Genomic DNA, 22,771 nt, shown 5'->3' on the forward strand with positions numbered 1-22,771 from the left:
AAATAATTAAGGGTGTTCCATTAAACATAAGCCATATCACAGGTTTCACCAAAACAATCAAAAATAACTTGTTTAAATGACTGGCGTCCTGTTGCTCTGACCCCCATCATCAGCAAATGTTTTGAGAGACTAATCAGAGATTACATCTGCTCTGTATTGCCACTCAATCTTGACTCACTGCAGTTTGCTTACCGCAACAACCGCTCCACTGATGATGCCATTGCATCTACAATACACACTGCTCTCTCCCACCTGGAAAAAAAGAACACTTATGTGAGAATGCTGTTTGTAGACTACAGCTCAGCATTCAACACCATAGTGCCCTCCAAGCTAGATGAGAAACTCCGGGCTCTGGGCTTAAACAGCTCGCTGTGCAGCTGGATCCTGGACTTCCTGTCAAGCAGACGCCAGGTGGTTAGAATAGGCAGCAACATCTCCTCATCACTGACCCTCAACACTGGAGCCCCGCAGGGCTGTGTTCTCAGCCCACTACTGTATTCCTTGTACACACATGACTGTGTGGCACCACATAGCTCCAATGCCATCATTAAGTTTGCTGATGACACGACGGTAGTAGGTCTGATCACTGACAATGATGAAACAGCCTACAGAGAGCAGGTGCACACTCTGACACACTGGTGTCAGGAGCACAACCTCTCCCTCAACGTCAGTAAGACAAAGGAGCTTGTGGTGGACTTCAGAAGAAAAGACAGAGAACACAGTCCCATCACCATCAATGGAGCACCAGTGGAGAGAGTCAGCAGCTTCAAGTTCCTGGGTGTCCACATCACTGAGGAACTCACATGGTCCGTCCACACTGAAGTCGTTGTGAAGAAGGCTCATCAGCGCCTCTTCTTCCTGAGATGGCTGAGGAAGTTTGGAATGAACCGCCACATCCTCACACGGTTCTACACCTGCACTGTGGAGAGCATCCTGACTGGCTGTATCTCCGCCTGGTACGGCAATAGCACTGCCCACAACCGCAAAGCACTGCAAAGGGTGGTGCAAACTGCCAGACACATCATCGGAGGTGAGCTTCCCTCCCTCCAGGAAATATATACAAGGCGGTGTGTGAAAAAAGCTTGGAGGATCATCAGAGACTCCAGCCACCCGAGCCATGGGCTGTTCTCACTGCTACCAACAGGTAGGCGGTATCGCAGCATCAGGACCCGCACCAGCCGACTCCATGATAGCTTCTTCCCCCAAGCAATCAGACTTCTGAACTCTTGATCTCCCACGATCAAAATACATCAGCACTGCACTTTACTACCCTTACTCTTATATCTCACACCGGACTGTCATAAATTATATTATTATTATTATATTATGTTCTCTCTTAACAACTGACTATCAACCGACAGCCTGAATGTCAATACAGTACAATACTGTACATTCTATATATATATATATATATATATATATATATATATATACTTTTTTATATATATTTTTTTTTATTTTTAATTTTCATTGAATAATGTGTATCTATATAGTAAAAAAAACAAAAAAAAAAAACAGTGTATTGTATACTGTACAGTGTATGTTATTATTTGTATATTGTTGAGTGTAATTATGTGTATATCAGATGTTTAAATTGTGTTGTGTTAATTTGATGTTATTGTAAATTGGTATATGTCTCATCACTGTCACGACTGCTATGTTGATCGGAACTGCACCCAAGAATTTCACACACCATTGCACTTGTGTATATGGCTGTGTGACAATAAAGATTTGATTTGATTTTTTGATTTGATTTCATGTCTTAAATATGTATGCTATTTCAACCTGATCTTACAGTGCATAGCTATTCGTACATAACATTTAAACATGCATGTTTGTACACTATATGGCCAAAAGTTTGTGGACACCATATGTGCTTGATGAACATTTGATTTCAAAACCTTAGGCATCAATTTCCCCCTTTGCTGTAATAACAGCTTCCACTCTTTTCAAATCAAATCAAATCACTTTATTGTCACACAGCCATATACACAGGTGCAATGGTGTGTGAAATTCTTGGGTGCAGTTCCGATCAACATAGCAGTCGTGACAGTGATGAGACATATACCAATTTACAATAACATCAAATTAACACAACGCAATTTAAACATCTGTTATACATAATTAAACTCAACTTAAAACATCAAATTAACACAACACAATTTAAACATCTGTTATACATAATTACACAACTTAAAACATCAAAATAACACAACACAATTTAAACATCTGTTATACACAAGCCTTTTGGGAAGGCTTTCCACTATGCTGTATGTAGTAACATGGCTGCAGGGATTTGCTCTTATTCAGACACAAGTCTATCAGTGAGGTCAGGAACTGATGTTGGTCGATGGAGCCTGACATACAGTTGCTGTTCCAGTTCACCCCAAAAGTGATCAGTGGGGTTCAGGTCTGGGCATTGTGCAGGCCAGTCAATTTCTTCCACGCCAGACACAGTAAACCATTTCTTTATGGACCTCACTTTGTTCACAGGGGCATTGTCATGCTGGAACAGAAAAGGGCTATCCCCAGACAGTTGCCACAAATTTGGAAGCACACAAAGCCCAAGCCATTACATAAAGAAACATTAAGATTTTTCTTTACTGGATTTAATGGAGTAACCAAATTCTTAATTAGAAGGGAGTGTCCACAAACTTTTGCCCATATAGTGTATGTTTAGACAGACGCTGAAATGTACAATATTGACATTTTGAAAACATCTGAATGTAAACATTTTTACATATTTACTGCTTTAGGAAACGTAAAATATTTATGAATCCATTATAAATTTATTCAGTCATTTTGGGCCTCAAAAAATCAGAAACAAAGTGCTGCATTGGGACTAATGATTTAAAACATAATTATTGTAGGCATATATTGACACACTTTTGTTGTATATCTTCATAGTATCTGAAATTGTCCGAGTGGCATCAAGTTTCTCTCAGTTTCTGTTTCAATTTTCCAATCGGAAACTCAACCAATTAAATGTGTCTCAGAAAATATGTGTAGCCGGTGGCTGTAAAGAAAAAACACAGGATACAAAAACATCTTTTGGGGGTTTTATCCTGACGGCTGTTGAAAAAAAGAGAGAGAGAAAAAAAAAACATGGTCGATGGGGCTGTATAGAAAAAGAGAATATATAAAATATATATAAACTGAGTTTTTGTACTTATTCGAAGAATGAAAAATTGGATCCAACAATCCAGGAGTTTTCTGACAATTTGTAAATGTGACTCAAAAAGAACAAATGACAAATTGTCCCAAATGAGAACAAAAATGATTCACTGAATTTCAGCACAATGAAAAATCAGTAGAAAGAAATACGGTAGTGAAATACGGTAGAGGCTAATGTCCAAATCAAAGGAAAAACAGGGCATTAGCTTACCCATAGATGTAGCATACATCATCTTAATAAATGCTTATATCATTCACAGCATTTTATGCATTTAACACATGCTTAAATCATCATAGAGTTGGGCTGTAAAAAGTTGATAAACTTCTGTTAAAATGTGTGAATGCTAAACTTCAGGTTCTTTGAATAGATCTGGTTCACTTTTATTTTGCAACCTTTTAACAGAGATTGATGTAGAGCATCAGATTATATGACAGGTGCTCAATGAACTCTGCTGTAGCCTTGCAACACTCCAATGAGTGGCAGTCTTGCTTGGCATCTGTTTGAAGGGTTAACTAAGGCTGGGTTCTGGGAATTGTGTTTATATTGTAGTGGGTGCTGTGACAAGTCAAGGAAGCACTTGACCGTCATGCTGTGACATGTTTATCTATTATCACAGAATCAAAGTGATATGCCCCCTCTGTTAAAATATCCTCACGTTATGAAATTGTTATTTATCGTTATCGAGCCATTAAGGTCAAGCTGGATTATGTAGTTCCAGCCACAGAACAGAGAAAAGGACGTTGAAAATGACAAGACGTTGCATTGCATTTTACATTTTTACAACTAGGCATTTGGCATATTTTAATATATCCTGAATAATGAAGCGAATCTAAATTTCATTGATTAATCATCTTACTGATGGCCCGCCAGACATCCTTTGAATGGACCTAGATGATTTACAATAGACAAAGCAGAGTTGCTATATAAACAGTACGTGAGATTAAAGTTGTCTATGAGTAATTTTAGAGTAATTAAACACTATACCAAAGGGAAGGACCATATTTTAAAGTTATTTTTTTTTCACCCTTTAATCAAGATAATTGCAAAAAGGCAGCAAGATCTATTCTGAATTTGGTAAGCATTTGTAATTCTTATAAATTAAAACATTAAAATTACAGGTTTTAAAGCCTGGACATCCATGAATTATGGACCCAGCTATCAGTTTTTGAATTATTGTTTTTTAAATGAAAACATGAATGAAAAAAATGAAAAATAGAAAAAGGCTTTTAATGTATGTTACATTTTTAACAGTATAGTTCATCCAAAAATGAAAATTCTGTCATTTACTCATGTTTTTTTAAAACCTTATGGAAGTCTTCTGTGGAACACAAAAGGAGATATTACGCAGAATGTCTGAGCTGCTCTTTTCCACAAAATAAAAGACATATGAAATACAGCCATGCTTCAGAAGGGACGAAAAAGCACCATAAAAGTATCATAAAAATAGTCCATGCAACTCGTTTGCTATATTTCATGCCTTCTGAAATCAAACAAAATTTTAATAATTATTTACTGAAAATCTTAAAAGTCTTGCTTGATAGCCTTGGTCACCTTTCACTTTCATTGTATGGAAAAGAGCAGCTTGGACATTCTTATACACTATAAATAACTCCTTTTGTTTTCTACAGAAGTTAGATACAGGTTTGAAAGACATGAAGGTAAATAAATGCTGACATAATTTTCATTTTTGAATGAAATGTTCTACACCCTTAATGGCACACATTGAAGGCATTAATTCCATACAGTAGATTGATGCACCTTGACTATTTGTAAGCATTTGGTAAGTCAAACTGTGCTCTGCATTAACAAGAAAGCAGTACTCAACTCATTACTTATAGTTTTAGTAATAAATTAGTCATGCTACAGACCTGTACATGAGACCATTAATCTAAATGTTTCACTGGGAGGAAATATTACATCACCTACATCTCTTTATCATTTTACACATCTGTCACTAAGCCTGAAAAAATCTGCAATGACGCAGAGATGATGCATTTGGTGACTGAATCCCATAACAGAGCTGCATAGTGTTGATACATCTTCATTGCATTTTTATCTGATTACACAAATCTTGTCTCAAAATCAGATCTCACCTCAGAGTAATATATAATCACAAACCACAAAGCATGCACATTTATAAACACATTCATGTAAAAAAAAAGCACCAAAACAAGAAAAATGTTCAACAACATTTTGTTAGATACAGGACATGTTAAATGACATTTAAATGTTATCACATTTGGGCTTGTGCACATTCAAATATAAAGTGCAATATATTGGTGGTGGAGAGCTTTTCTTTGGAAATTCTAATTTCTAAACCCTCATTGTAAATTAGGTACAGTATGATTATATTTCATTAGGTAAACTTTAAGCTGTTAAAACACAATGGAGTAACAGAAATGTAATCTCTGATCAATGCCTAAAGATCAAGGCTAAAGGTTTTTTTTTTTTTTTTTCACTCTGATACAAGTAAAGATTATATGTTCATGACTTTCTTTACTAACAACGGCATCAGAACTGCTCAGTGCAACCAGTGTGAGCTGCTAAATGTGATTTAAGGCTTGGTGGAACAAAATATCTCTTTCCAAGCTGTGCTGGGATAAAAATAGCAAGATTAACTGTCAATAGTGGATTTGGGCCCTTGCGAACTCATTGCAATGTAGTGTTTAGTGAAAAGATATCCTATTTTCTTCAAATGATAGAGTGGAGGAAAGGATAACAATGCCAACAATCATACCACGGTCCAAATCATTGAGATCAAATTTTTTCTCCATTCTGATGGTTGATGTGAACATTAACTGAAGCTCCTGACCCGTATCTGCGAGGTTTTATACACTGCACTGCTGCCACACGATTGGCTGATTAGATAATCGCATGGATAATTGTTGGTGCCAGATGGGCTGGTTTGAGTATTTCTGTAACTGCTGATCTCCTGGGATTTTCACACACAACAGTCTCTAGAATTTACTCAGAATGATGCCAAAAACAAAAAAACATCCAGTGAGGGGCAGTTCTGTGGATGGAAATGCCTTGTTGATGAGAGAGGTCAACAGAGTAGTGATGGGTCATTCATGAACGATTCGTTAATTTTGACTCAGAAGAACGAGTAGTCTCAGAGAGTGATTCGTTAATTTTGTGATGGCCGCGCATGTGCATTGCGCAACCTCCGTTCGTTTGTTACGTGAAAACCGCATAGGCACTGTACAGGAAACAGAAATGATCAGTTCACCTCTCGAGTCTTCTGGTCCAAGTCGTTCGTTCTTTTGTCACGTGACAGCCGTATAGGCTATGCATTGCTCACACAGGAAACAGGATTGATTAGTTCACCTCTCGAGTCTTCTGGTCCGAGTCATTCGTTCATTTGTCACGTGACAGCCATATACGCTATGCAGTGACAAAAGAACAAATGACTCCGACAAGAAGATTCCAGAGGTGAACTAATCTTTCTGTTTCTCATAATTTGTCCTTGGCTGCATTATCAATGTTCTTTATTGGGACTATAATCAAAGTTTGCGTAAGTAGACGTGTTGGGGGGATTTGGCTATTGAAAATGTAACATTTTAATTTAATGCTGCTCAAATGAACGAAATTAACGAAATTACTTGAATAAAGATTCGTTCATTTTGCTGAACGAGACTCAGAGATTCAAGTCAGTAAAATGATCCGATCTTCCCATCACTAAAACAGAGAAAGTCTACTGTAACTCAGATAACTGCTCTGTACAATTGTGGTGAGAACAATGCTATTCTGAGATGCGAGTTTGTGCTGTTTTGGCGGCATGAGGGGGACCTACACAATATTAGGCAGGTGGTTCTAATGTTGTGGCTGATCGGTGTACATAATTACAGTGTGTAAGTACATGCTGTTCCATAACTTAATTACATATTAAGTACATGTTGTTTCATGTTATTAAATTATTTAGTACTTACATAGGTAATTGCACTGTAACAGGGACACTGTAAAAAAAAGTGTCACCACCAAATCTTGCTGTGATGAACTGGTCGGGGTACTCAGACAAACTGAGAAAAGCTTTTTAGTGCTATAGCATCCCTTTTTTAGCTTGGATAAGACAAAATATTTTAACATGGATAAAAACAGGAATTACAGACCCAATTCACTTTCAATTCAGTTAGGAGCAATAAAAACAAGTTCCAAAGGGCAATACAGATTTTTTTTTTTTTTTTTTTTTGGTGTAATACATAAATATTAAAGAAAGCATATCAGCAGAAAGTTTAATTTGTTAAATAACTGAATGAGAACATAAATTAATTGTGATATTAATTGAGATACCAGTCAAAAGTGATTATTCTAAATCATTCATGTAGGCCATTTGAATTTGCCCTATGTATCATACTGATAATATATGAATTTCTGTGATTGTTTTTTGTTTTATTTATTTTATAAATTGATATAAAGTGCAGTCATTTATTTCTTTGGGATGCCTGGTTCTTCTCTTGTTTAGGGCTGAAACGATTAGTTGACATTATCGACAACGTCGACAATAAAAAAAATGTTGACAAAAATTTTCGTTGACAAATAGTCATTTGATCTCATTTAACGTAACATGAGATCACATTAAATTCTAATGATGACGCATGAGAGCAGCACTGCAGTTTGCGCTTGAGTGAGGAGAGGAAGAATTACACAGCTCACAGTCCAGATGCACTCTAAACTTTCCAAACAGTTTTAGGCAATGTAGATCGCAAGGTATGAGGGAATTATACAAAAATACAAAATAAGTAAATACAGAAGCACTCCCGTTGTGGAATAAGTGGAGCTGGAGCTACCGCTCCGCTGAAGCAAAACTTGAATGTCAAGCATCTTTAAAGGAAATACCCCGGCATTACATCTTTAATGCAGTTATATTTAATGCATTACAGCTTTGTTAAGTTTCAAATACTATGGAAGCATATCATGTAAATAACTACAAACTCCGAAACTGGCATTTCTATGTGTGGTCATCTCCTCTTCTATGAGTTGCGCGAATGTCCCGATCTAAGGGGGAGAGATTGAAACTGCATCCGGCTGATGCACATTCTGTCACGGTGACGCTCATCCCTCAAGCTCACGCACTTGCTGCAGCTAGATTATAACATGATGGCTCGCGATTTACTGAATCATAATATGTGTCACTGTGCATTTCTTATCGTGAAGAAAATTGGCAATATGCAGCTTTATTAATAAAAGATATACAGGTGCATCTCAATAAATTAGAATGTCGTGGAAAATTTCATTTATTTCAGTAATTCAACTCAAATTGTGAAACTCGTGTATTAAACAAATTCAGTGCACACAGACTGAAGTAGTTTAAGTCTTTGGTTCTTTTAATTGTGATGATTTTGGCTCACATTTAACAAAAACCCACCAATTCACTATCTCAAAAAATTAGAATATGGTGACATGCCAATCAGCTAATCAACTCAAAACACCTGCAAAGGTTTCCTGAGCCTTCAAAATGGTCTCTCAGTTTGGTTCACTAGGCTACACAATCATGGGGAAGACTGCTGATCTGACAGTTGTCCAGAAGACAATCATTGACACCCTTCACAAGGAGGGTAAGCCACAAACATTCATTGCCAAAGAAGCTGGCTGTTCACAGAGTGCTGTATCCAAGCATGTTAACAGAAAGTTGAGTGGAAGGAAAAAGTGTGGAAGAAAAAGATGCACAACCAACCGAGAGAACCGCAGCCTTATGATTGTCAAGCAAAATCAGTTCAAGAATTTGGATGAACTTCACAAGGAATGGACTGAGGCTGGGGTCAAGGAGCCACCACACACAGACATGTCAAGGAATTTGGCTACAGTTGTCGTATTCCTCTTGTTAAGTCACTCCTGAACCACAGACAACGTCAGAAGCGTCTTACCTGGGCTAAGGAGAAGAAGAACTGGACTGTTGCCCAGTGGTCCAAAGTCCTCTTTTCAGATGAGAGCAAGTTTTGTATTTCATTTGGAAACCAAGGTCCTAGAGTCTGGAGGAAGGGTGGAGAAGCTCATAGCCCAAGTTGCTTGAAGTCCAGTGTTAAGTTTCCACAGTCTGTGATGATTTGGGGTGCAATGTCATCTGCTGGTGTTGGTCCATTGTGTTTTTTGAAAACCAAAGTCACTGCACCCGTTTACCAAGAAATTTTGGAGCACTTCATGCTTCCTTCTGCTGACCAGCTTTTTAAAGATGCTGATTTCATTTTCCAGCTGGATTTGGCACCTGCCCACACTGCCAAAAGCACCAAAAGTTGGTTAAATGACCATGGTGTTGGTGTGCTTGACTGGCCAGCAAACTCACCAGACCTGAACCCCATAGAGAATCTATGGGGTATTGTCAAGAGGAAAATGAGAAACAAGAGACCAAAAAATGCAGATGAGCTGAAGACCACTGTCAAAGAAACCTGGGCTTCCATACCACCTCAACAGTGCTACAAACTGATCACCTCCATGCCACGCCGAATTGAGGCAGTAATTAAAGCAAAAGGAGCCCCTACCAAGTATTGAGTACATATACAGTAAATGAACATACTTTCCAGAAGGCCAACAATTCACTAAAAATGTTTTTTTTTTTTATTGGTCTTATGATGTATTCTAATTTTTTGAGATAGTGAATTGGTGGGTTTTTGTTAAATGTGAGCCAAAATCATCACAATTAAAAGAACCAAAGACTTAAACTACTTCAGTCTGTGTGCACTGAATTTATTTAATACACGAGTTTCACAATTTGAGTTGAAATACTGAAATAAATGAACTTTTCCACAACATTCTAATTTATTGAGATGCACCTGTATATATATATATATATATATATATATATATGAGAATAGATCTTGAATTTAAATATATTTTGTTTTTACTGCACTCGCAGAAGTATAAAAAATACACTTATATTTAAGATACATTCTCTTAAAGCAAGTCTAAATATCTTATATGTTGCTTCTCAAGTAAATGTATCTTGGTTTAAGGATTTTTAGACAATTTTAAATGGAAAACAAGACAAAAACAGTTGATGACAATAGGATTTTTTGCAGTGAATTTCTTTATTTAATTAAACTTAATAAAAACTATTTTTTCCCTTTAATACAGTGAATGCTATTTAGAAGTATTTTTAAAAGATTATTTAAACTTCCTCTTTATTGTTATTAAGCATGTTTAATCCAACCTTTCTAAGTCGGGGCACAAGCTGAAGAATCAGTTAAGAGCTAATGATTAATCATTGCAATAATAGCAGAATAGTCGATTAATCATTCTAATAATCGATTATCAAAATAATTGTTTAGTTGCAGCTCTACTCTTGTTTATGGATATGCGGCAGGGAGTAGTATTATTTTTTTTTTCATTACAGTTTATGGACAAAGTCGTCAACCCTCCCATTTTGACATTTCAGTTTAAAGTGATAGATTGACTTGTAGGAACAGCTCTAGATTTAAATTGTCCCTTAACAAACTGCTACTATCCCTTTTATCAGTGTTTCCCAACCACTGTGCTGCGGCACACTAGTGTGCCATGAAAGATTGTCAGGTGTGCCGTGGAAAATAATCAAATTCCACAAAATATATAAATGCATGAAAAAAATATAATAATTTCAGGGATCCAAACTCCTTACCTTTCGGAGAAATTCGCCGTTTTGAAATCATAATCGGTCACTTTTGTGATTGTGAAGAGCAATGTTTAATGTGCCAAAGCAACTGATATTTATATGCATTAAGGGTCTTTTACATGACCCACGTCAGCACTGCAGAATACATTGAAGTCTATGAAGTGATGCCACTTTACACCAAAGTGTTTTTCACACACGTTTTTGCTTCACCAATAATGTCTTTGAGAGTACTAAGCAACAAGAAATAATTTAAAACTGTCAAAATTTGTGAAGAGACATTGAATGTCTCATAATTTCTTTTAATTAAATATTACCTTATCATTTATGAATATCAGAGACCCCAGTTATTGAACTAATTTAAATTCACCAAGAAAACGCTTAGACCTAAACATAAACTAGTCCTTTTATTACTTTCTGCTATCAAAGCAACTGCAAGCTTTTTTCTCTCTTCCAAACACGTTATCAATGTTTACTGTGCACACCTCCTGCTTTTTTACGTGGCAAACTCGTAAAATTGCCCCTCTGTGACACTTTCTGCAACCCTTGTCATGTGGAGGGCAATGCGGCGCTTGACGCAGGGCTAGGAATGGGTCAGGCGGTCATAGGGAAAGGACTGGGTCAGGAGGTGGAATCGCTGGGGAAGCGGGCGGAGCCGCGGAAGAGACTGAGGGTGGAGCCAAGGGAAGCGGAGTCGTTAGAGGCTCGAGAGGTGGAGCCGTGGAAGGCGGAGCTGTGAGAGGCTCGAGGGGCGAAGCCGTGGATGGTGGAGCTGTGAGAGGCTCGAGGGGCGAAGCCGTGGAAGGCTGAGCCATGGAAGGCAGAGCCATGGGAGGCTCGGGGCAGAGAGCCGTGGAAGAGACTACAGGCTGAGACTGGGGATCTACCTCCATGGTCGTGAGCATGGGCAGAGACTGGGGAACGACCTCCGTGGTCGTGAGCATGGGCAGAGACTGGGGAACGACCTCCATGGCTGTGAGCATGGGCAGAGACTGGGGAACGACCTCCGTGGTCGGGAGCATAGGCAGAGACTGGGAAGGAGGAGTCCTTTTCCTTCTCCTCCTCTTCTGGCCAGCAGGGAGCGTAGACACGGGGACGGTAGAGGCTACAGGCACTGGCTCTGGGATGGTCGAGGCTACAGGCCCTGGCTCTGGGATGGTCGAGGCTACAGGTCCTGGCTCTGGGACGGTCGAGGCTACAGGCCTTGGCTCTGGGACGGTCGAGGCTACAGGCCTTGGCTCTGGGACGGTCGAGGCTACAGGCCTTGGCTCTGGGACGGTCGAGGCTACAGGCCTTGGCTCTGGGACGGTCGAGGCTACAGGCCTTGGCTCTGGGATGGTCGAGGCTACAGGCCCTGGCTCTGGCTCGTTAACCGTGGCAGGCTTGGGCACGGGCTCGTTAACTGTGGCAGGCTTGGGCACGGGCTCATTAACCGTGGCAGGCTTGGGCACGGGCTCGTTAACCGTGGCAGGCTTGGGCATGGGCTCATTAACCGTGGCAGGCTTGGGCACGGTCTGTGGCCTGGGGTTACTGCCATAATTCATAGAATACGGGGGAAATGCAACCTCTGTGGTCGCTACTGCTGACTGCGGCGGGGAACTTGACCACCGGAGCTTGGAGAAGATGAGCCCCCCCCCCAAAAAAATTATTTAGGGGAATTGTATGGGGAGGAATTACCTTGGAGACAGGGGCCGTGGAAGGCGTGGAGACAGGGGCCATGGAAGGCGTGGAGACAGGGGCCATGGAAGGTGTTACCTTGGAAATGGACAATATTGAGGGGTGATGGATGAAGAGTGTGGCTCGGACATATTCCAAAAAGGAAAGATTATCCATTTCTGGAAGAGCAGTGGGATGGTGGAAGTTCAAGCCCATTCCGTAAATGGCACAGAGGTAGGGGTCTGAGATAGAGGTGGAAGTGGCAAGTTGACAGAACTTGGCAGTGTAATCCAGGAGAGGAAGGTCTTGTCGAAATAAATCCATAAATAATCCGGTAAACTCCATGATTCATGTGGGTCTGGACGAGTGGGAGAGGAGGATTAGAGGGATCGCTGGAGTAGAGGAAGACGTTGGGAGGAACAGGTAAGGAAATCCGTATTTCTTTGTTGGTCAGTCCTTCTGTAACGTTGGGGTCTAGGAGCGGAAGAGGAAGAGAGGAGACGCAGGAGCAGATTCTTTAAATCCTTTAATAATAATCACTGGAGTGGAAACAAACGCTGGAGTGGAAACACACAATAAATCTTAACACTAGTAATCGCTGGAGTGGAACAAACGCTGGAGTGGAACTAACAATAAATCATAACATAAGACTTCACTAACTCAACGTAACACTTCATAAATACAAAGTAGCACTTCATCAACACAATGTGACACTTCAAGGACTGACAAAGGAGTGGGTAAAACTAGAGGATATTTATACAAAAGGAATTAATTAGGGAATGGAATACAGGTGAGGATAATAAGAAACAGATGGAAGTGATGAGGGCAGTGCACTATGGGAAATGAAGTCCAGGGGAAAACTTCAAAATAAGAGTCCTTGAAGAAGATGATGGAGACAGACTGTGACAACTATAGATCTTCTTTGTTCTTTTAATGCTTAAACACTATAAAGTCTCTTGGTAGATTTCGGTCATGAATGACTCAAAATGATTCACTGACTCACTCATAGCACATAAGATGCTCATTTGTTGCCACCTAGTGACATTTCCAGAAGGGGTCACTGAACTAATCAGTTAAGAAAATTGAACAAATTTGTGAAACAGAAGCAAGCCTCACCAAAATACTCTTTATTTTGCAGCAAATTTTGCACAATTGTAAACTTGAATAAACTTGAATCACTAAAATAGCTGGAATTGGTGCCTTTAGCTTATTCTTTAAAAAAAAAAAATATCCCCAGAAAATTTTTTCGTGGACCAGTGATTGTCTTACCTTTTTCGCCAATCATAAGTTTTGTAGGGCTTTACTGGTTATTTAGATCAGTGTTACTATCAGAAATAATTAATAATTATTTATTTAGTTATTAATTAATATTTAAATTAATTAATTGAATCTAACTCATTAAAACCTCATATGGGGCTCCAGTAAATGTAGTGTGCTACGGGTTTGGTTATTAGCAATAATTAATAATTATATAGAGATAAAGATAATTATTAATTACTAAAATCAATAGAACATTGATGAGAATCAATGTTAGCTTTTTTAATCCTTTAAATCAACAATTATCAAAGATAATCGTTAATGGTTAACATCGATGAAACATTAATTAAAATTAACACAAGCTTATTGATCATTCAAATTCAACAATCATCAAAGATAATTATCAATTATCAAAAATCAACAGAATATTAATAAGGATTAACATTGATGGGGCACCACCCTGGAATCAGGGACTAATAACCAGATAGTATAACAGCCTCAATATTAGATTGTTTTCTTAGGAAAATCGACATCCGAAGAATATAGATTTTTGGGAAAAAACAATGAATGAGGCTTGAATCCAAGCACTGACATACCGTCAGCATGACACAGGCGTATGCAAAACAAACCAAAACACTTCTCTTTGTAATATAAACAAAGTTTATTTATGCAGTAATATCAATTAATAATTAATACAATGCAGTCAATAAACTTCCGACTTACAACTACAAACTAAACAGTGATATGATTAGATATGAAAATCAAAATAATCCTATAACACATGAGGGTGTGTGTGTGTGAGAGCGAGTGTGAGTGTAAGGAGGGACGCACACAAAATGGCGGACGTGACTCTCGTGGAGAGTATGTCACGCTAGACTTCCGGCCAGGGAATACGGCCGCGAATGTGGGCGGAGAGAAACTAGTCAATGGCGTCTACCAGTTACCGCGTGTATCCGCTTGTACGATAGCTTAGGGACAAAGCTGAGCTTTAGCATGAAGCTATCTACGAGCCAAAAATGTGTGCCAGAATGTTTGTGAGGGGTCACGTGTGTGTGTGTGTGTGTGTGTGTGTGTGTGTGTGTGTGTGTGTGTGTGTGTGGTTAATACGAGAGAGAGAGAGAGAGAATTAAGTGACGGCCCCAAAGCCGATTTCACGATCGTGGGAGAGAAAGCAGCTGTTAGTTTATCACTCAGAGACGCGGTGGACGGCTCGTAAATAGTCCCGTGTTCTTTGACTCTTTAATGGATAAACTCAGTTTGCCGGTCTCACCCGCGATGGCGAAAATGCACAACAGTCCAATTTGGTTGGACCACAATACAGCAAATCAAATTCATGATAATTAATACCCTGAGTATTAATAATGAGTGGACATGGTGGTCCGTAAACTGTACAAGCAAAAACCTTGAAACACAAGAATAACACACTATAATATTCTATCTCTGCCCAGACGTAAACCTCTTACTTGAATCGCATGAGGATGCAGGTGGAATGTGTGTTCATCCGTCCTTTAACTCAGACTCGGTTCCTCGAGGCTCGGGTGATGACGGGAGGCCGTTTCCTCGCTCTGTCGGCGGGCGGTACGGCTGCTGATTCTCGGCGGGCTGGCAAAGAAATCAGAAATGTCGACTTGATTGAAGATGGAAGAGAAATCTTTAATCTCTTCACTTCTGCAGGCAAACGGATGAAGATGCTTATTGCTTGGCGGTCTCCTTCGGATCCGTTAGAGTGTTCGGTTGAACACAGAGTAATCTCAACTCGTCCAGCGAGATGGAGATTGTATGGCCACAGTTTCAAGTCGGACGTTACTTCCTTGTGCCACGAGGTTGCACCTGAGAGCAGCGATGAGCTGCGTCTATACACGGTGAACAAAGTTGCTAGAAGCAAATCCCGGAAGCATTTCAGAGGTATTTCTACTCCTGATGATGTCATGGTTGAGGGACATTCTGTTGTGTGCCTCATCCAATAGGAGTTGAGAGTTCGATCCTTTAGTGAGCAATTCTTCATGGGATTTGTAGTCTGTTTTGGACTCCCTTGTTTGATTTTGGCACGGTTTTTATCAGTAAGATTGACGACTTGGTATGTGGGGGCCTGAGTTAGGTTTTACGACTGTGTTAGGCCTGCCTTTGTCTTTTATCTGAATACATGAGGACCAACAGTTTTCATCCCTGTAATTTGTTGTGGCATTGCAAGAACAAATCTACAAATTAGAAAAGAAGCAAATTTGATGTTTTTTCATTACCCATTTAACGCTCTTGCCACCTGTGACCTCACACAGTGTAGCCTACCTATGTGACTTTTTTTTTCATAGCCGAATTTCAAACATTACAAGTAAACACGCTACTAAGACGGACAGAAAACATGGACAAGTTCTTGAAAAGGAAAAATATTGATGATGGTTAGCCTATGTGGTATAGTGGTGTGCCGTAGAATTTTTTAGTCGTAAAAAGTGTGCCGTGGCAGAAAAAAGGTTGGGAAACACTGCCTTATATGTTAGTAGTTGTTATTCTTCTTCATTTAGCCTTATGTTATTCTTATTTGTTTTACCTTTAATAGTGCTCAGTGTTTTCTTTGTAGTTTTGTATATTGTTTGTTTTGTCATTAAACGTACTGCACTTGGGTTCACTCCGACTCCCGTCTTCATCCTCCTTCCATCCAAATCGTGACAGAAGACTCGATCGATAGACATGAACCCAGCAGTGAGCCTTCTTTATCTGCGTCAGGGGAATCAATCTCTGGAGGAATATGTGGTGGACTTTTGTGAATTGGCCAACAAAGTGGACTTTAATGACGTGGCTCTTAAGGACCTTTTTCGGATTGGGCTATGTGGGTCAGTTAAGTCTCTCATGCCATATGGCCAAAGCCCATGGACTCTGGCCCAAGTAATCGATCTGACATTATTGTTGAGTGGATCGGACTTCACGGTGGGGGTTGTGAAGGATACCGACCCTCCTACAGTAGATTCCACACCTGAATTCCCCATAATTTCCACCAAGGTCCACGAGCCAGCGCCCACACCTGCCACGGTCCACGAGCCAGCGCCCACACCTGCCACGGTCCATGAGCCAGCGCCCATGCCAGTCTCGTTCATCCCAGAGCTCATGCCTGAGACCTCTGCATCCTCAGCTGCCCTGACCTCTGATCCTCGGCCTCCTGCAGCCTCGCCCTCTGATCCTAGGCCTCCACCTCCTGAGACTCCTGCGGCTCTGCCCGCTCCTCCTCCTGCAGATCCCTCTGCTCTGCCTCCTGAGACTCCTGCGGCTCCGTCCACTCCTCCTCCTATTGCTCCTCCAACTCCACAGATTCCTATATGCCACTCTGCCTTGTCGGGCCCTGTACCACAGCCCAGGCTGTGCTCCTGCTCCTCCCAAGCTTATGGATCTCACTCCCTTCCTAGAGCCACCTCCCTGGACTCCGGACCCCGCCGCCTTTCTGGATTCACCTCCCTGGCCACAGGACTCTGCTACCTTCCTGGAGCCACCGCCCTGGACTCCATACCCTGCACCTTTCCTGGATCCTCTTCACCGTGGGACCCCATTCCCACCTTTGGACCTCCCCCTTGGTTTCCCCCACCCTCACCCCCTTGGCAGGTTCTGTTTTTGTTTTGTTTTGGGGCATCGGGAGCCGTCCCATGAAGGGGGGTACTGTCACACCCCCTTTGGTCTCCACCACTCCAGCCATCAACCTCTCTAGTTCACCAACACTCTAATCAGCCACACCTGTTCCCAATCACCTCATCAAGGACTCTATATAAACTCACCTCATTCACTCAGTGTTTATCGAGTCTCGTCTCAGATCACTATCCCTTAGCGAACTGCTAATATCCATTATATGTTAGTAGTTGTTATTCTTCTTTGTTTAGCCTTGTTATGTTATTCTTCTTTGTTTGACCTTTAATAGTGCTCAGTGTTTTCTTTGTAGTTTTGTATATTGTTTGTTTTGTCATTAAACGCACTGCACTTGGGTTCACTCCGACTCCCGTCTTTGTCCTCCTTCCATCCAAAGTGTGACAATAGAAAACTTATCTCAAACAGCTACGTTGAACTAAAGTTTTGTCCACAGAGCAACCAGTTGTGATTTGTTTTTCAAATGCAATCTTCAGGACTGACTGTCACACCATGAATAATCAATTACCTGCATGGCCTGAAAGGAACTCCATGGAAAATTGATGGATAATGAGCCACAGGAGCAATGTGTCGATGTTTCAGCCTCACAGAGGTCATTCCCATTGTCATAGTAATTATGTTTAATTACCTTTAAGTTAATATTAGAACAAAACATAAAGATGAATTGTAGGGACTGTGCTAAAACATTTTTAGAAAATGTTTTCTGTGTCAGACTGATTGCAATTTTGCTTACATAAAATAGCACTTACATGTGGCTCTATTTTTTAGTTCAGAAAATCTTTCTAAAAAGAACCAATTTCATAATCGTCACTACAACTTTGTGAATATTATTTGTGGTGATTTAGAAGTCCTGCACTTTGCATGCTCTCAAAATATGCCTCCAGTTTTGTATGCTCTCAAAATTGCTATATATACACCTAGATGTGCTTTTCCAAAGGAAATACCACATGCAAGACAGCAATAGAATAGCAAGGTCAAGGTAAGCTAGGTTTTGATTCGGTATATATGAAATGCTCCATCAGAACCACTTTGCCATTGTCATGATACTCAGTACACATCTAGACCAATTACAATTCATTATGCAAATATATGTTACAAAGCAATTCAACTGAATGACAATTGGTGTTATAACATTAAAGTGATTCACTTTTGAATGACTTCAGAAGGCGCACTAGCCACATGGACTACTTTTTTTATTTTTTGGGGGTGCTTCATTAAGCATTAAACAAAGTGAGTCACTATGTACTGCCATGTATTAAATTCAGCCAACAAGACATTTATTAAGTTATTTACTTTTGGGTTCTACAGAAGATGATAATTTGTTGGTGAACTATTTCTTTAATCTTAAATATCAATTAAAACATTTACAAACAAGAAAAACAGCACACCTAAGACAGACATTATCCACAAAACAAAGTTTGAATGGTGTCTGTGGTGTGCGTTAAGCAGTTTGGGTTGAATTAATTTGAAAACTTTCAATCTCAAACCCTAACCTGGAATTGTGTGAAATATCAATTAAGCCCTGCCTTGCACTGTAACAACACAATGGAGCAGAAAAGCTGATGTATGTTTCCTGAGTTTGCACTGGTGCAAAAGACTGTGAATGGTGAAAGTCCCTGCTAACCTTATTTCTGTGCAGCACTGAATGTCTTTAATTAAATGTGGAAGGCAGTGTGACTCCCTTGGCCTTTGGCAGAGTCGAAAAGTGTTAACATGTCAGTACACCCCTGTGCTGACCATTTGGGCTGTGAGGTGGATGCTTAGTGAGACAGCTGGATTAATAATAAGATGTAGCTCCGTTAAACCACTGGACATATTTGGCATTAAGATCCCAGCTTGAGTCTACCTTTAACAGCATTACCTTCTACATTAGAGAAATTCTATGACTTACTTCTCTGCAGTGACAAACAGCATGTGTGTTGTTGTGGTTTCAACGAGGTCCTTGCGCCAGGTTACATGGTTCAAATGGAAAAATCTAATACACTGCAAACATCAGTTTTGCTTTGACTGTGCTTAGATACAAAAAAATAATACCATTAAAAAAATGTCTTTCACTGGCAAGTTTATCCATTTACAGATCAGTGTTGGGTAAGTTACAAGAGCAATCCACTACAAATTACTAATTACTAAAATTGTAATCAGATTTACTAATTGCTTTATTGAAAATTAATCACACTACTAATTACTTTACTTTTAATTTTACTCTTTTCACAGAAAAGTTTTTTGTTTTTCTGCTCAACAAATTCAAAATAATGTCTATATTTTCTTCAGCTGCCATAGAAATACAATTAGACATGCATTTGAACATATACATTTTAAATGCACATGCATTATACATAAATAATATTATTTTATAAAAATATGTTACTGAAGTTATGTACTTTCATTAACGGATATCTAAAAGCAAGAATTCGAAATGTAATGCCTAAAACTACTTTTATATATATATATATATATATATATATATATATATATATATATATATATAAATAAAAGTAAATAGATTACTGTAATTTATTACTTTGCAATCAGATTGCACCTAACACTGTTACTGATAAATGAGTCCCGCAATGACATTGTGTCTGTGTATTGAACTCTGTCATCTGCATCAATATCTTTATAAAGGTTCCAGCCAATTTCAGTTCTGATTAGTCAACAGTGGATCCGTAACAAGTTTGACATAAAAGAGTTTACTTTTAATTACTGTTAATATATTGATATTTTGATTCAGTGTCTATCCAATACACACAAAAATGAACATGTACACTTAACGTACAAAAACTTGTGAATGCAAATGAGATCACCTTGACATAGACAGTGATTGATGATGGTGGATTGAGAAAGCAGGAGAAACACATTTATTTGTTTGAGATGTGAGGTGTCAGGTGACAGGAAATGCCACTGAAATCACATATATTTGCATGCTGCCTGTTTCATTTTCTCCACAACTTCTGAAGTTTGGGAAGCAGAGTCAAGATGATAGACAGAAGTTGCTGAGAAGGTTAACATGATTCTTAAAACAGCAGAAACTGCAATGTGTTAGTATGTATTATGCAGCTTCCTCATAGAAAATTATCCAATGAGCTGAGAGTCGTTTGTTACACTGATGACCCCACAAAATGACACTCAGACCCTGACAAAATGTACCATTCTGGTTTAATCTTTACAATCAAAGTGTTAAATCACTCTATTATACCTGGGAACATGTCACAGCAAAGGGCTGGCACATAGGAGACATAATATAGCCTATTTCTTTTCCTTTCCAGTTTGTAGCAGCATTAACATATAGTCAGGGTTCTTGAAAGATTTTTCTCGATTAATTTGACCCCAAAGCAGCTGTGAACTCAGTCTGTTCAGTCACAACTTCATTTGAACCTTATCATGCACTACTGTTGATGTTACAAAAATACCTGAAAATATGCTATAAACACTGGATGATATAGTACCTAAAGTGTATGAAAAATCATAAATTAGATTTGTGCTTTTTCTGTGAGTAACTCATCATTTTGTTGTCTTTCTTCTAGGGGACAATAATGGTTGGCCACATCTCTTTGATAAATACTTTGGCATCCCCAGTAATAACCTAGGAACCAAGTCAAATGCCTGCTGTGAGTATGCTTTTTACATCTCAGTGGCTTTAGCTGAACAACAATTCCAAGAATTTAACACTTGTAGGGAATTATGCACATATTTATGCATTTTTTTGAGCTTGTCAATTTTCTTGGCTTGGCACATTGTACCACACTGCAGGCTGTTTGGTCCTGGGACTGGGTTTATGGTCTCCCTTTAGAAGTATTGTATGTTTAAAATGTGTGTCCTCTGGTTTACAAATTTGGCAAACTACAGTTAGAGATGGTCAATTAGAAGGATGGATTCAAATTATGAGACACAAGATCATCTTCATTAAAAACACAATACTGATAATGTCCAACTGGGTCCCCAGAGAGTTTGGCATGTGTAGCTTTTTAATTGTCAAAAGTAATGGTGTTTCGCTTCACTGAAATTATCCAAGTAAGTGTTTGTTTAGTGCTGTCAGTTGATTAAAATATTTTATCATGATTAATCACATGATTTTTAATTGTTCATTGTGATAAATCCCATATTTTGAAAGTGCTGAAATTTGACTCTATAATTCTTTTCCTGTCAAAATGCAATTAGTTCCTACTTAGGAAAGAAAACAAAACAATATGTAACAATAATGTATATTAACTTTTTTACCAAACAAAGCCCCTCCAAAGTATAAAAATAGAAATGCACTAAAATAGCACCAATTCAAGTAACATTAAATATTTCCCAAAGTGTAATTGGGAGGTTGACTAATTAAAATAACTAGTGCCTATAGGTTGCATATTTATTGCAATGCACATTAAATATCTTATTGTAAACCCTATCCTCCACAATATTAATCAGCCAGCAGGCTTTGGCTATCCACTTTGCTACAGTAATCGTGAAGCCACATTCACATGATTGTCATCAAGGCATCAATGCGCCACTCATTGCCAGCTGCAAGCGTTGCTTTGAATTTTGATTTCCACCCTCCTGCAGAAAACCTCTGAGTTCAGAATGGCATGCAACCCATACAACTCCTACTTCTGCCACATCTAATATGGCACAAATTAGTGATGTCCTGATACCATTTTATTTTTTTATTATTTTTGAGAATGAGTATGAGTACCGATACTTCATTTTTGGTACTCACCGATACTGAGTCCCCTGAGTTTTTGTTTTTTTGTTTGTTTGTTTGTTTTTCCAAACTCCATAGCAACATTATTTCAATTTTATCATCAAAATGGTGTTTAAATAAATGCATTAATTAAAAGTTTAATCAAATGAAAATATAACAATTAACTTTCAACATAATATTGTATTCTTTTTATTAAATGAAGTGGTTATATACAGAACCTCACAGAACAATCCAAAATACAACATTATATTTTGTCAAATAATGTGTTACATAACAGAGCATCACAAATGTTAGATACTGCTTAAGTATAATACAATTACTACTAATTTATTAGTAGTAGTAGTAGTAGTAGTACAGTGAATATTACATAACTTTACAGTGGTGATATATTTCTGTCATATTTTTTCCTATAAATTTACCTTTAATTTTGACTGAGCTTTTATTTTGAAGTGTTTCTGTGTTGTTTGACTAAGGAGCTTTGACGTTATGATGGCAGATTCCCACTCATTCATTGAATTTTACCAAAATGTACAATGGAGAAAACAAAAGTATTAGTATTTGTAAGCTCAGTCACTTGTTTATTAATTAACTTTTTCAGAGCAAAGCATGATTAGTCAATAGTTTGCTAGAGCTGTAGAATTTCATTTGACCTTATAAACCCAAGCAATTGAACACCAGATGTAATAAATTGCCCATTCAGGAGCATTATCCTGAAATTAAAGTGCATGTGTGTGTACATGTGATGTACTACATTTATGTAACTTAAAACGTCTTGGTTGCAACATAAGCTTGGTTC

The 22,771-nt window shown here is 38.8% G+C and overlaps 1 protein-coding gene across 1 annotated transcript in view; it reads left to right on the forward strand.

The window, feature by feature from the left end:
• Nucleotides 1-22,771, forward strand: part of LOC127417563 (relaxin receptor 1-like) — a 120,406-nt gene that overhangs the window by 35,119 nt on the left and 62,516 nt on the right. The window contains exon 3 of the mRNA XM_051657564.1: nucleotides 20,816-20,899. Coding sequence (XP_051513524.1) covers nucleotides 20,816-20,899 — 84 coding nt within the window. The remainder of the gene's footprint in view (nucleotides 1-20,815; nucleotides 20,900-22,771) is intronic.

The sequence above is a fragment of the Myxocyprinus asiaticus genome, chromosome 27 (genome assembly GCF_019703515.2).
Source record: "Myxocyprinus asiaticus isolate MX2 ecotype Aquarium Trade chromosome 27, UBuf_Myxa_2, whole genome shotgun sequence".
Taxonomy (NCBI): domain Eukaryota; kingdom Metazoa; phylum Chordata; class Actinopteri; order Cypriniformes; family Catostomidae; genus Myxocyprinus; species Myxocyprinus asiaticus.